The 14,135-nt window shown below is 39.0% G+C and overlaps 1 protein-coding gene across 10 annotated transcripts in view; it reads right to left on the minus strand.

The window, feature by feature from the left end:
• Positions 1-14,135, minus strand: part of mak (male germ cell-associated kinase) — a 41,572-nt gene that overhangs the window by 24,049 nt on the left and 3,388 nt on the right. For 8 of the 10 annotated variants that reach the window (XM_082184820.1, XM_082184824.1, XM_082184817.1 and 5 more), the window contains 5 exons: positions 10,178-10,409; positions 9,140-9,194; positions 8,322-8,443; positions 6,775-6,857; positions 977-1,109 (listed from right to left, as the gene is read on the minus strand). In XM_082184820.1, the coding sequence (XP_082040946.1) occupies positions 977-1,109; positions 6,775-6,857; positions 8,322-8,443; positions 9,140-9,194; positions 10,178-10,278 (494 nt within the window). In that variant the 5' untranslated portion in view covers positions 10,279-10,409. Of the gene's footprint in view, positions 1-976; positions 1,110-6,774; positions 6,858-8,068; positions 8,149-8,321; positions 8,444-9,139; positions 9,195-10,177; positions 10,410-14,135 lie in introns of those variants that run through there. The other 2 variants (XM_082184823.1, XM_082184818.1) reach the window with 2 other exon arrangements.

Raw genomic sequence — 14,135 nt, forward strand, 5'->3', positions numbered from 1 at the left:
TAAGCTCTCTCTCTCTTTTATCTCTAGGTTGTTGGTTGAAAGTGAATTGCAGATACCATCACTGTCATTAGCAGGCATCATTTATAACAATAGATATGAAATAAAGTATGACTGAATTGAAAGAATGAATCTTTAAAATATATAACTGGTAACACTTTGCAATAAGGTTAATCAGTTAACAGTAGTATTAACTAACATGAACTAACAATGAGCAATACATTTGTTACAGTATTGATTAATCTTTGTTAATGCTAGTTAATAAAAATACAGCTGTTCATTGTTTGTTCATCTTAGTTCACAGTGCATTAACTGATGTTAACAAATACAACCTTTGATTTTAATAATGTATTAGAAAATGTTGAAATTAATATTAACTAAGATTAATAAATGCTGTAGAAGTATTGTTCATTCTTAGTTAATGTTAACTAAGGGGTAGTTAACTAATGTTAACTAATGAACCTTATTGTAAAGTGTTACCAATAATATTAGTTATATATATTTTAAAGATTCAGTCTTTCAATTCAGTCATACTTTATTTCATATCTATTTCATATCTGAAGTATCAAGGCTGTCCTTGATTTATTAGCTTATCTATATTTTAGTATTTAGTGTTTTAGTAAAAATAATTTAACTCATTTCATATAATTTATATCACACTTTGACTTTTGCTTGAAACACATAATATACCTGACAGTTAGAGGAATTAGTACCAGATAAAATGCACATTTATTTATTTTTACTAAAAGATAATAGGCAGATTTGTATTTTAAAATTACACTGCTCTCGGCCATCCCCTAACATTATGGGCATGTCTCAAAAGACAATTTTCCTAGCAAAGAATTTGCTTAGTTTTGCTGGTTGTGCATTTTTCAGGTTGTAAAAAATTTGTTGAAAAAATGTTTTCATAAAAAAAAAATCATCAGCTCTCCTAAATAGTGATAATGTGATGTCCCATTAAACTATTTTATACATTTACCATCGTGTTGAGACGTAGTCTGTGTAAGGAGGTCTAGAGCGGATCTCTCGAGCCAGTCCGAAGTCAGCAATTTTCACCAGTTCTGGACCCATACACAGCAAATTCTCTGGTTTCATATCCCGGTGAAAAAATCCTACAGGATAATGCCAAAAATATAGTAAAAATCAACATGCAGATTAGAATGCATCTTAATCTGTATGTTTGCACCCAATGTAAATACAAAGATATGGAGCCTATATAACACCATTAAAGCTTTTTAAGATTTTAAGTAACAAATACCACATTATACTTAGATTGTGTACATGGTGGAAAATTAATACCCAATACTAGTCAAATCCAGGTATTTTTTCCCAGTGGCTGGTATTTTTCCTTAACTGCCAGACACTGTGGTGGTCAACCCGTTTTGTTAAAAAGATGACCTGCTCCATATAAATCATCTTGGGTTACGAATGCAACCTTGGTTACCTGAGAAGGGGAACGAGACACTGCGTTCTAGGACGCTAATGGGGAATGCCTCCGGCATGACCGGTATCTGAAGCATGTGTCAAAATACGACAATAACATTGGCCAGCGACAGCCTATGACGTCACTACTGGTGCGACCAGAGGTTAAAAGGGTGCCTGTAATACACATCATCCACTTCTTGTCTGAAGGAGATGTGGTCAGACATGCCTGAAGCATGGCAACGAGACGCAGTGTCTTGTTCCCCTTCTTAGGGAACCAAGGTTACATTCGTTACCCAAGACATTCCCTTTTAAATGGGAACTCACACTGCGTCCTGTGATGCTAATAGGGAAGAAATACCCAGTCCACCATGCTGAAGGAATGAGTGCCGTATGGCTGACATAAGTGAATGACTTCAACGGAACTAATATGGAGTCACAGTTCCTAGGGGTACGCACCAGCGGTCGTTCTAACTCTATTTCCTTGGGCCAGATACCCTGATTACATCGGGCAGCCTAGCTCAGGGCCTGGTATTCAAAGAATACCTTAAAGGGAATATTCCCAAGGATAAAAAGCAAGAGGAGGCCTAACTATGTTCTATGCTAAGGACCACTTACCAAGGAGGCTCAAAAAAGAGCCTGACAACTTGATACTAGGGTTGGGCCGATAGACGATGCCATTGTCCATCGCGATGGCTGACAGACATCACGATGATGAGCCGCAGTTCAGAGATTCCTGTCTGTTGGATTTATTAAAAGCACGTGAATTCATCAGTTTCTCCCAAAATACATGAAAGTAAGTGGCCGGTGAACTGGGAGAAGAACAGAGTTACTCACACTGTGTATCTGATATGAATAAAACAGGTCGACAAATATATTTGAATGGATTGTTATTGCTGCTTCCAAAGACACCATTGTGTATTGTTTTGCTATAAATATGTATTTAAATGTCTGAAACCTAAAATAAACATTATGTGGTTAAAAACACTGAATAGTTGTGATATGACAAGCGCTGAGCGCATCCGTCTTTGGCTCAGCGCCAGCCATAGCATGAAAGCACAGTTTGAATCTGGCAGTTATGTCACGTCACTGTACATTCGCTCCTTAGTGGTGCTGCAGAACGTGCCAAAATCGAAATTGCTGATGAGATGTAGAGGAAAATATCTAGTGGAAAATGAGAATGTTATGTTACAGAGAGCCATACAACCCGTAGCCACCACCCCGACTGGGCTCTATTAACGGAGGCCTCGGCATAACGACTCTCGAGAGGAGACCTAACAACACTGCACAGATAACCAATGAGTTCACTAGCATCACTGTTCACACCCAGCTCCTAAGAGTGGAGGCCTCAACATGACAACGCTCTAAAACAAGAGGAAGCCTAACTACGTTCTATGCCAAGACTGCTTACCAAGGATGCTCAAAGGGAGCTCTACAACCTGATACTGTTATCCTAGCGGAGCTCTAGGGAGCGGAAGTCTTGATAAAATAGCGACGCTCACTCTCTGGCCATGTCTTTGGACCCCAGAGGCTTGGGGCGTGGACCTGGACCGGCATGGTATATAGGTTTTGAAGGCTGCAGACCGCAGCTTCGTCTCTCAACAGATGTGCCGAATAGCTCAGAGGGCAAAACCAGCACATTGAGGAGAAAGTTTCTCTCTTTCTCCCCCCGATGTCTGCAGGTTCACCCACAGATACCTCTCCGAGGCCACCATTGCCGCCATAGATCGGCTGATCGTGGCAGCAGTTTGCTTGGTGGCACAGAGAGCAAGATCTGTGGTTCTACCGCCTCAGTGGGGAGCCCCTGACCCAGGTCCAGGTCACCAGCCATTGGCGACGCAGCCATTGTATGCAGGACAGCCCTGGTCTGACCCGCTGCAGCGTACACTCTGCCATTCAAATGTGATGTCACACACAGCGGTTTGGTTGGCAGACTAGGAGTCTTTAAAGTCGATGCCTCCCCCAGCGAGAGGTAGCTGGCCAGCATCTCTTCAACTCGTGGCATCGACTCATTTCCGCTCATGCATCCCCTCCACTCTAGCATAATTTGCATGCTGAAATGGATGAATGCAGGCCGAATATGGTTTCTTCCACGATCTTTCAATCTCAGCGTGCAGATCCAGAAGAAACAGAAGACTTACAAAAGTTGGACGATTATGGCCCTGTCCCAAATGGCACACTCCGGACTTGTGGACTTCCTCAGAGTCCACACTTTGGTGACGTCATGTAGTGCAGACCTATAGGGCCCTTGGCGCGAGTCCACGAGGGCGCATTGAGAGGTATTTTTGGGACAGACTCGATCGGCATGCCGGAAATAACGGTCTGGTTGTTGTTGGACAGGAGAAATCACATTTTTGCGCTCCGACGTCTTATCTGCATGTCCACTACACAGCCTAATTTTACAGTTCTATATTTTGATATTATGCATATCACCTGGGCATTAGACAATAGATAAATCATGCTTATTTAAATGATGTATACAGTTGTACATAATAATACATAATGTTCCATTTGAACTAAGATTACAATTTTAAAACATAATTTAAACATATTTTTTTCAATTTACAGGTTTCAATATTCATACTATGTTTACATGTGACTCAGTACAGCCCTGCCATTCGGTTCTATTTATTTAATGAATCATAATGCGATCGTATTATTAAACACGCTATTATTATGTTTGAGACATCAACCACTGGTCGATGACCATAATGTTTGTATAAACTGTAGGTAACAACTGGTAAAATGTACATTTAGGTCATAAAAACAGTAATATTTTCTTCACAGCCATGTCAACAATTATCCGTGAGTGAAATCTCCTCCCATCTGTTGTCTGATTGGCCTTTCGCAAGGATTCCTGGGTAGTTAAAGTGCGTGGAGCCTGCATCTATGCGGGCTTCGTGGAAGACCGCTTCAAGGGTACAAAGGGGGCGCTGCTGAGCACACTTCAGAGCGGTAAAATGCTGAATGGGACGGCCTACGGACTCGTAGACTCAGCGAGCACGCGCAATTCAAGTCCACGAGACCGAAAGTCCGCATGAAGTGCGCCATTTGGGACAGGGCCTATGATTACGAATATTTTCTCAATCCACCATGACAGATCTAATCTGTCTGTTGCATGAGACATAACCTCCAGCAACTTGTCGTATGTGGGGCAGGCAGGCTGTGAGGATTCAGAGACATCATTGTCCTAACAGCCACATCCTGCTCTTCTCGCAGCCGGATCAGAGGATGTGAGTGATTGCACACCCCCCTCCAGCAGCTCACCCTCATCAGCTACTGAAGAATGAGAAAGAGCCATACCTTTCTCGAATTCCTCTGCAAGCTCTATTTGAGAGCCCCACATCTCAGTTTCCTCCTCGCCTCAGCTGCAGCAGGTCCTGATCCGCGGGGCACAGACGATTGTCCAAATTCCCTCGAAAAAAGGGACAAACAAGAGTGGAGTTTCCTCATAGAGAAACTCTCGCAATGAACGTATTCAGCCCCCTCGAGGACAGAAGGCTCCTCGACCAAGTAAATCATGCACAGATTGTAAGTATCATCAGGTGCTCTGACACAGATGTACACACTTCCTGAAAGCTTTCACTGCCATAACTGCCTTCGACACGTCACAAACAAACAAACGGCTCCTGAAGACACGAAATAGCGAACGTGTACTAGAGGCACCATTTTAAACTCAGGTCGCACCAGTAGTGACGTCATAAGCTGTCATCAGCCAATGTTATTGTCGTGTTTTGTCATGTGCTTCAGACACCGGTCATGCCGGAGGCATTTCCCATTTGCATCCTAGGACGCAGTGCAAGTTCGCATTCAAAAGTGACCTGCTTTAATTAAGCTATTGATATGAACGGAGTGTTCATCTTGAGAAAATGTGTACATTTTAAACAGATTTTTCAAAAATGTTGTTCATATCTTTAAAGGGGTCCTATTATGCCCTTTTACGAAGTCTTGATTTTGTTTTTGAGGTATCCTAGAATATTTTCATGCCTGATTGTTAAATTATTATTTTTTTTTATAATTATTTTTCACATATTTTACAGGTGTTCAGGACACAGTGTTCAGGACATGTCACGCCCCTTCATAACCGCAAGCTCTACTCAGATGTAAATATTAACGATGGCGTCAATTTCAAACCATTTCGAGCCCAATTCAGACCCTGACAATGTTAACAAACAAGAGGATCGTGCTGAACGGATTTCAAGCATGGACTTTGCAAGCACAGATTGCACAGGGCGTTTCAGAGTGGTATGTTTGTTTTGTAATTTTCTTAAAGATACGATGTTATCCACCATTTAATCATATTTGTCGGAAAACGACAGTAATACAAAAAGTAACCGATCACAAAATCATGGATAATTTTCCTAAGGGGTGGTGAACAGTCTTAGAAAAGCAATTCACCGGAATTGTCCTTTAAGAGCAGAAAGTTGATCAGTCTTCGATAGCAAGAACTGGAGCGCATCACAAATAAACCGAAACTCAGCGTATAGGATACTTGCCTCACAGACATGAGAAATAGGCACATAGAAAGCTTGAAATGTCTACTTTTAAAAGAACCAATTCGAAACAAATTGTAATACATTGTAATCTAAATGAAAGGTGCATCTCTCTCTATAGCCGCGTGCGTTTACTATACTGCTGGAATGACGATTCAGCATCGTCATCTTCATCTTTGCAGTCAACACTGACTCAGAAAACACTAGTTTATTAATAAACTATTAACTGTCCCCTTGCTATTTTTTCCCCGACACATTCATAATCATTAGGCTACTTTTGCCAGTGATTTATGTGATATATACCAGGCATACATTCCACCCCCAGTAGCCTATTTAATTCAATTCACATTTATTTGTAGCTATAGCATTTTTCACAATACATATCATTTCAAAGCAGCTTTACAGAAAATGCATGAGTCTAAATTACAATTTAGAGTGATCTGTTATCAGAGGTGACTGTGTGTAAGTAGGCTAATGCATTTCAATTAAACTTTCATTCAGTTTCATTGTTAAACAATGCATTAACAGTTAAGGCAGAAACAATGAGCTAATTTAAAGAATACATGTTAAATCATTAGGATACATAGAAAACTTTAGCATTGGTGCTTTTTTAGCATAATAGGACCCCTTTAAGATGTATCATTTCTTAAGGTGATGAAAAAAGGCATTCACCAGCCTCTGTGTCTGGTGGGCAAAAAGGTTCACCCCCTGACTGTGGGTGTAAAAAGTTTTTTTATTTTATTTTTATATGCAACATTTCACTATTTAAAATGTGCTAATTAAGAGTTTATAAGGGTGTTATAAAGCTCCTTAAAGCATTAGAGAAGAACAAATAAAAATGTATTGAAAGAGGAAATCTTACCATGCTTGTGCACAAATGCCAAACCAGAGAGAACTTGAAACATGATGTTCCTTAGTTCATTCTCAGTAAACATCTTATTTTCCCTGATGTCAGAGAATTTCACACAGAAAAGAGACAGAGGAGAAAAGAAAAAGAAAAAAAGAAACAGAGGCAGAAGATAAGAGAGGAACAGTATTTCACCCACAAGATGTGTGAGACTCAATGGTTTTCTGTTTGATTGCAGCTCTTGGGAAAATGGTATAAGCTGAGAAAGCTACCACTGAAGATGTATTATCTTCTTTGAAGAGATCATATCATGGAATGATAAATTTGATTTTAAAAGGTCATTGTACTATGAAAACAGACTGCAACTTGCAGAACTCAAAATGTCCTTCACAGTACAAAAAGAGCATTTATTGAAACTAAGCTAGAAAATGCCTTCCGACCTTTCTGATGTCAGAAACTTGAAACATTAACATATGACTATCCCTCATTCACATCACCTTTTTTAAAGTTTAGAAATTCAATCTGTCAATTCAAGGTAAGGTAATAAGGCAGAATAAATGCTAGAAGAACAAACAATGTGTAAAAAGTGGTAAAATCTGTTAAACAGCAGTTTCTGGCTGTGAGAAGCAACTGCTTCTTATCATTTCCTTCTGATAAATATAAACAAATGCTAATTCACACTGCAACAGGCACTGACCAATGCATTTGGAATATGTTCAGTGGGCGAAAATAGCCGACCAACGGAAAAAGAAAAGCGGATCCAACAAAACCAGACACAACATGTCCATTGCCGTTGGTTAGCGCCTGTCGGTCCAGTGTGAATGAGAAAGGAAAGGAGTAGCTAAAATGAATTATTAATACGATCCCTAATCATTTTGGTTTGATCTTAACAGTTTGAAGGCACATTTCAGTGACAACTGTTAAATGTTATTGAGGGATGGGGCAATAAAACAATAGTCATCAACACACATCTGCTAAATAATTTCACATGGCAAGAAGTTAGCCAATCATAAGGCACCGACATAAAAGAAAAATATTTTAATAAACATGATATGACCCCTTTAACTGCTTATAATACAATGTGTCTGATGAGAAGTCATAGGCATTTCAGATAATCAGATTTAGTTTAACATTTTGGCAGCAGCTGAGATACTCACACATCCTGTCACCACAGAGATACAAGAACAACTGAGTCTTTAGCAGAAACAGTCCCAAGAAAGTTTCAGTCTGTAGTAGGTCTGTCTGATACTGGACTAAGACTCAGTTGTTCTAGTTTTTTGGACATGAATATGACGGCCCTGTGACCTACCATGCTTATGAATAAATGATAGTCCCTGCAATATCTGAAAGCTTATATTCCTGATGACTGACTCTGGGAACAATTTGGTTCTGGAGATAGAGAATCAGCACAGCTGTCAAACAATCAATGTGCCGTTAATCAGCCACAAAGACCATTTCAAAATATTGTGACCAAGGTTAAGTTTGACTTCATTAGTATATCAAAGGCATCATGGGCACTTAATAACAGAAAAAAGTAGATTGAATATGGAATCTCTTCATACCTGTCTTTCATGAGCTGGTAGAGGTTTTCTTTCATGTATTCAAAGACAAAGTACAAGTGATCGTTCTCTCGTATCACCTCCTTTAACTTCACCACATTAGCATGATTCAGTTTCTTCAGTGACTGCAACACAGACATGAAGAAAACCAGCAGAATCATTATGAACACCCAGATTTAACAGTTTAACACAGTGTCCTAACCAGTACAACAGCGATACAGGCCTTGTGACAAGGCATTTTATTTTTGATATGGTTTCTATTTCTGCGAAGTCACAGCTGGGAACAAGAATAAAATAAAACTGTGTGTGTCTAATGACAATGATAATCTCAGGTACTGATTATGTGCTTTGTATTATCATAAAAAGGTTTCATTTTAGTTTGAATATCACTGTGCGTGACATTAACACCCATCATGAAAGCGACACTGGATAGCATATATCAGATCTTGAAAATAAAAAAGAAAGAACTTTCAAACTATGAACTATGTCTGAACAAACAAGTGTATTCCATGACAATTGCATTGTATAAGTCAATAGGTAGGCTATGTATTTTTAATGAAGTTAAATTTTGTATAAATTAGATTATTTACAAGTTTAAGACAGCACTTGTAAAGCCCACCCAAAGGCTCTTCTGATTGGCTGTTATTTGTTATTTTGTCATGTCTTGTAGCCTTGTCACGTCTGGTGTGGACAAATTGCTTATTGCTGGAATATTGTCGCATCTGGTCTGCTTAAGGCACAGTGTAAATTCTAAAGTTCTGATGACAATTTCTCTTTTTGGATTATTATTCCTGAATGTGTGTACTCCTCTGAGTTCGTACCTTGACCTCTCTCAGATTCATGCACTCTTCCCAAGAGTAGAACTTCCTCTTCATTCTGTGAGAAACACAATGACTGATCTCATCTCCATGGTTTCATTGCTAACAAACAATTTGTCAATCATCAGAATCTACCACCCCATTATTAATGGAACAATGCTAATATACCTTTACATGTGATTTCATCAGGTGTGTTCATGATTACATAGAATCACTTTTTTAGTCTCAGAATCGTTTCTAAACTCCAACTCAACAATTTATCAGTGTCATCATTAGAAATGTTCATAGAAGTCTCTGTGTGGCTTTTTTCATATATTAATGTGTGTAGTAAAAAATTGTTATGTTGGTATTGCTGTTTATTATTATGTACAGTTATGCTGGTGCATATAAATGAATATGATTTAATATCACTCTTGCTTGCGTTCCATTAGTGAAAAACATTCCGTATTGTATTTTAGTTCTTGCATTGAACATTTTAAAATCTACTTTGTGCTTTTTTCGTTTCTACACCAGCCACTGCGGCCAGCCATTGTACATGTCAGATGTTCCAGTTTCTAAAAGATACAAAAAAAAAAGTCTAGAATTCTTAGTTTCATTATAATAGCCCCTCTCCAGCAGCTGATATACAGGACTGCATGAGAGCTGAGCCTGATAGTCCACTTGGAATTATGTAAGAGAGAGCAGTGTTGATACTGAGGCAGACTTGGCCACTTTCACTGCTTTCACCGTCACCCAGGTATCAATTTGCATAGTGAATCAACTGTTCCGGCACAGTTACTACACCTAAGAGGGGCATTTATAATTCACATCACCAGTCCCCATTCAATGAGCAGAAGTACGTGTTGGGTGAACCTGAACTGCATAATTGCATCCCATAGGAAAGTCTGGGTGAGGCGGTAACTATTTTTTACTACACTCACTAAAAGAGAAGATCCTCAGAGAATGCAATATAACATACTGGAAGTATGTGCAGATGCAGTTTTGGTTTGTTTTTTCTTGGTTTACTTTTGGTTTTGGACGCAACGTAATTGTATGACGCACCTCTTGATGGCCACTAGCTCTCCAGACTCATTGCTTTTCCCCATCAGAACACTGCCGTAGGTCCCATCGCCAAGCTGCTTGAGTGTTGTGTAACGGTTCATCTTTACCTTCACCCAGAGAAGCAGTACTGACAGATGGATGTCTCTCCTCACAAATCACCTGATCATACCTGTCCTGTAGATGAGCTTAAGAGAAGTCCAGCAGTGAAAGCCACTCCATCCCACTGTTAGCACTAAAAACAAATACAGAAAATGGAAAATCATGCACTGGTTAATGTACCGTATTGTTCCGAATATAAGACAATGTTTTGTTGTCTTACATTCAGGATATAAACTTTAAAATCAATAATACACCTGCAATGAGTAAAACGAATGTTCCGCCCAGGACTAATAAACGCAGCAGAGTCATCAAACAATTTATTAAGCAGTCAAGAAATACGTTTACGTCAGAGCGTAATGTTAGAAGATGTCGAGCCCAAAAAGACAGTCTTAAAAATGTTTACAGTCAAAGAAAAGCTTACTGCGGTCCTAAATGCGGCCACCTCAAAGAAACTGACAGATAAGTATGTCACTACGTAGCTGAAAAAACAAATGAGGGGCTGCCCATAACCACAGCCATCATCCAGCTAAAGGCACTGGAAAAAGAGCTCGCCTCTAAAGAACTTACCCACCAGCGAGGCCCATCATTTCTTATTTCAGCTACATACTGCCTGTCAATATCCTCGATGCGGCGTAATGGATTAGCGCTTTCCATCTGACTTCAGGGAGAAACTGCTGTCTTTTCAGCGCTATGTGATCGGCCTAAGAAAAAAACACTCATATCCCCTGGATCAGATAGGTTAAAACTGCAGATTAAACACCTGTGTTTTTTTACATGTTAGCATCTGTCACTGTACATAAAAAGGTGAGAAATCACCTATAGTGACATCTACTAAATGAGAACTTCAGGTTATTTTTATGGTAGTTATGCCATAAAGTGTTTATTTCTGAATGTGATTTTTGGTGCATTTTACCAGAATTTACCATACATTAAATACAACAATTTTAAATGTTAATATGAAAAATTTGCAATATGAAATTTTAAAGGAGAAATTTAAAAGACAGGATTTGGTCTTCAAAAGGCCTTTTTCCAAAAAGGTGCATCTTGAAAAGGGGGGGTCGTCTTATATTCAGGGTCGTCTTATATTCGGAACAATGCGGTATCTATGAAGTAAAAGTCCTGTATCATGTTGCGTAATCTAATTTATTGACATTAATATATGCTTCAAGATTTTACTGATAGCAAATTAATTTGAAGAACTTCTGATGTATGTGCACAGTTTGTATGTAGTTTGTTTATTAATAGTAGTTGACGCATAACATATCCATGGACATTTTTTTTTTTTTTTTTTACATTTCAGTGTAGTCTGCATGAAATGGAAGTTCCGACCGACTTTACTACCGTATTTCTCATCATTAATTCGTAAGTTATAACATTTTGATTCCAAAGAGAAAAACAGTGTTTTAAAAAAATAATGAATTGTTCACAATAATAGTGCAACAACATGCATGAAAATAAATAGGGTGAATTTTGATTTCATGACAACGTTAAAATTGATATGAAGAATATCTTAGGGCCTGGAACACACCAAGCCGACGGTCGGCCGTCGGGAAGTTTTTGTGCGTCGGCCGACTAAGTTTCCTCAGTGTGTTCCGCACCGTCGGCTGAAATTGGTCATCGTCGGCTTTTTTTCGGCCGATTCGACATGTTGAATCGGCGTCGGGCCGTCGGTGAAAGAGGGAACTCTGATTGGCTGTCCAGCTTAGTGAATGAGTCAGTGCACGAGAATAATAGCAAAACAGCGAGCAAAGTCAAAACGGTACAGATAGAAGGCTGTTCTAATGTTACGTCATCTTACCTGAGTGTTCCTTGGCGAATATTTCAATATTAACACGAGAGGAGTGGAATAAAGAAAGTGTTTAGCAGGAATGATATTCAAAACGGTAAGCACGCACTGCTTTGTTTACGGTTTGTGTATCTGCAGCGTCAGTTTCCCTTTTTGAATGCCGAATATAGACGAATATATCTGCAGAAATAGACAGTTGTCTTATTTACACGCAGGCGCAGAACGCGCATTCTAGCTGACAGTCTCTCGGTGTCAAGTGCAGCTTTTTACCCCGACTCGAGGCGACAACACAGTCGGCTTTCATCAGCGCTAGTTCGTCGGCGTCGGCTTGGTGTGTTCCAGGCTGATCATGACAAAGACTATTTTATGTTTTCATAATTTGCTTTTATTAAACATGCCATGTAGTTTCTAAGTTCATATGAGGCCATAAAAGCTGCATGAATACTTACAGCAAATTAGAAAAATGTTGTCTGAAATATTTTAAAATGGAGCTCAGCATGTCAAACCAAAAGATGTCAACTACCCATGTCCATTTCCAATTTAATGAGATCTCTAAAAGGAGATACTATACACTAATCAAACAATTACAAATAAAACTTGTCTGTGAGCACAGTGTACCTTCTCAGTGTTGTATTTTGGCCTTCGACTGGTTATTTGAGAATACATCTCATGTGTTCCTGCATTATTGCTGCATGGGACAGCACACTACAGCAACTGAATACATACCTGATAAAGAGTTTATTGGACAATTACATCAATTTCTTCAATTATTGATCAGATGAAGGACCTGCACCTAGACATGACCACAACACAGCCCTGAAGTGTCAGCAGAGACAGTGTCAACTAGACTATCCCCTGCAAAGGCCTCACAGGGGCTGTTTACACCTGGCCACTTTATGCGTTTTCTCAGATCGGATAGCTATCTGATTTATCAAAACAATTAGCCAACATTTATAATGTGCATATATATTATATGCTATATGCAGATTTAATGGAGTTCACGTCACCGAAAGCAACAGATATGAGCTGCAATTTATTGATCATCAGCTAATTTCAAAATCAAAGACCGCAATAAGAGAGAGCAGCAACCGCCCTGGTAAGATCACTTCATTTCTTTACTTTTAATGAAGATGATTGTGTTTTAAGCGTCTGCGACTTACTTTCACTTTGATTTGCGGTAGTTTACGTGCATTGGCTTGATGAATAGATGCTCAGCTGCGGTGATGCATGTTGCAGTAGCGCTGTCATAACTAGCTATAACATGTTATATAGCCTATAACACGCTCTCACACGTTTATTTTTTAGCATTGTTGGGAGGAGTTAAATTTACATATGTGGTTTTAACAACAAGATGCATACACTTGTCCAGTTTCATCTGGAATGCGACCCAGACCAGTCACCGTTTTCACAGATTCCTGTTTTTGAAGTTTCAACAGTATCGCTTTCAAAACCCGTATTCAAAAACTTGCACTTTGAAAACTTCAAAGTTTGTGTCCTCAGGCCACCAAAATGCCATTGTCTTATGAAGTAAGAAATTATGTTTACTTAATTATTCAGTAAAATTAAATGTTATTGCGAATATTATTGTTACTTGTTCATCATTGTGTCAGTGTTTTATTCGCTGACTTTAGCTTCTTTGCATGAAGAACAACATAGTGACAAAGCGCGTTTGTCCGTTTAGGGCTACTGTAGAAACATGATGGCGCAAAATGGTGACTTAACATGTAAGGGGACCCGGGGTGTACATGTAGATAGAAACTGCTTATTCTAAGGTAATAAAAACATAACGGTTCATTATGTAAGGTCTTTATACACCACTGAAAACATAGTTATGTATATGATATTGCATTTCTGTCAACAGATCCTCCTAAATATTACACAGTGCACCTTGACAAGCTAGACAATGACTTTCTTCTAGAGCTGCTGTACAGCCAAAACAATCATTGTTATCTATTATCACTGTAAACCTGCTTTGAAACAATCTGTAATATTGTAAAAAGTGCTATATAAATAAAGGTGAGTTGACTTGACTTGAATATTAGCCTACTTGACGTTGCAATTCATGACAGCACA

This window comes from Leuciscus leuciscus (genome assembly GCF_965113295.1).
Source record: "Leuciscus leuciscus genome assembly, chromosome: 11".
NCBI classification, from domain to species: domain Eukaryota; kingdom Metazoa; phylum Chordata; class Actinopteri; order Cypriniformes; family Leuciscidae; genus Leuciscus; species Leuciscus leuciscus.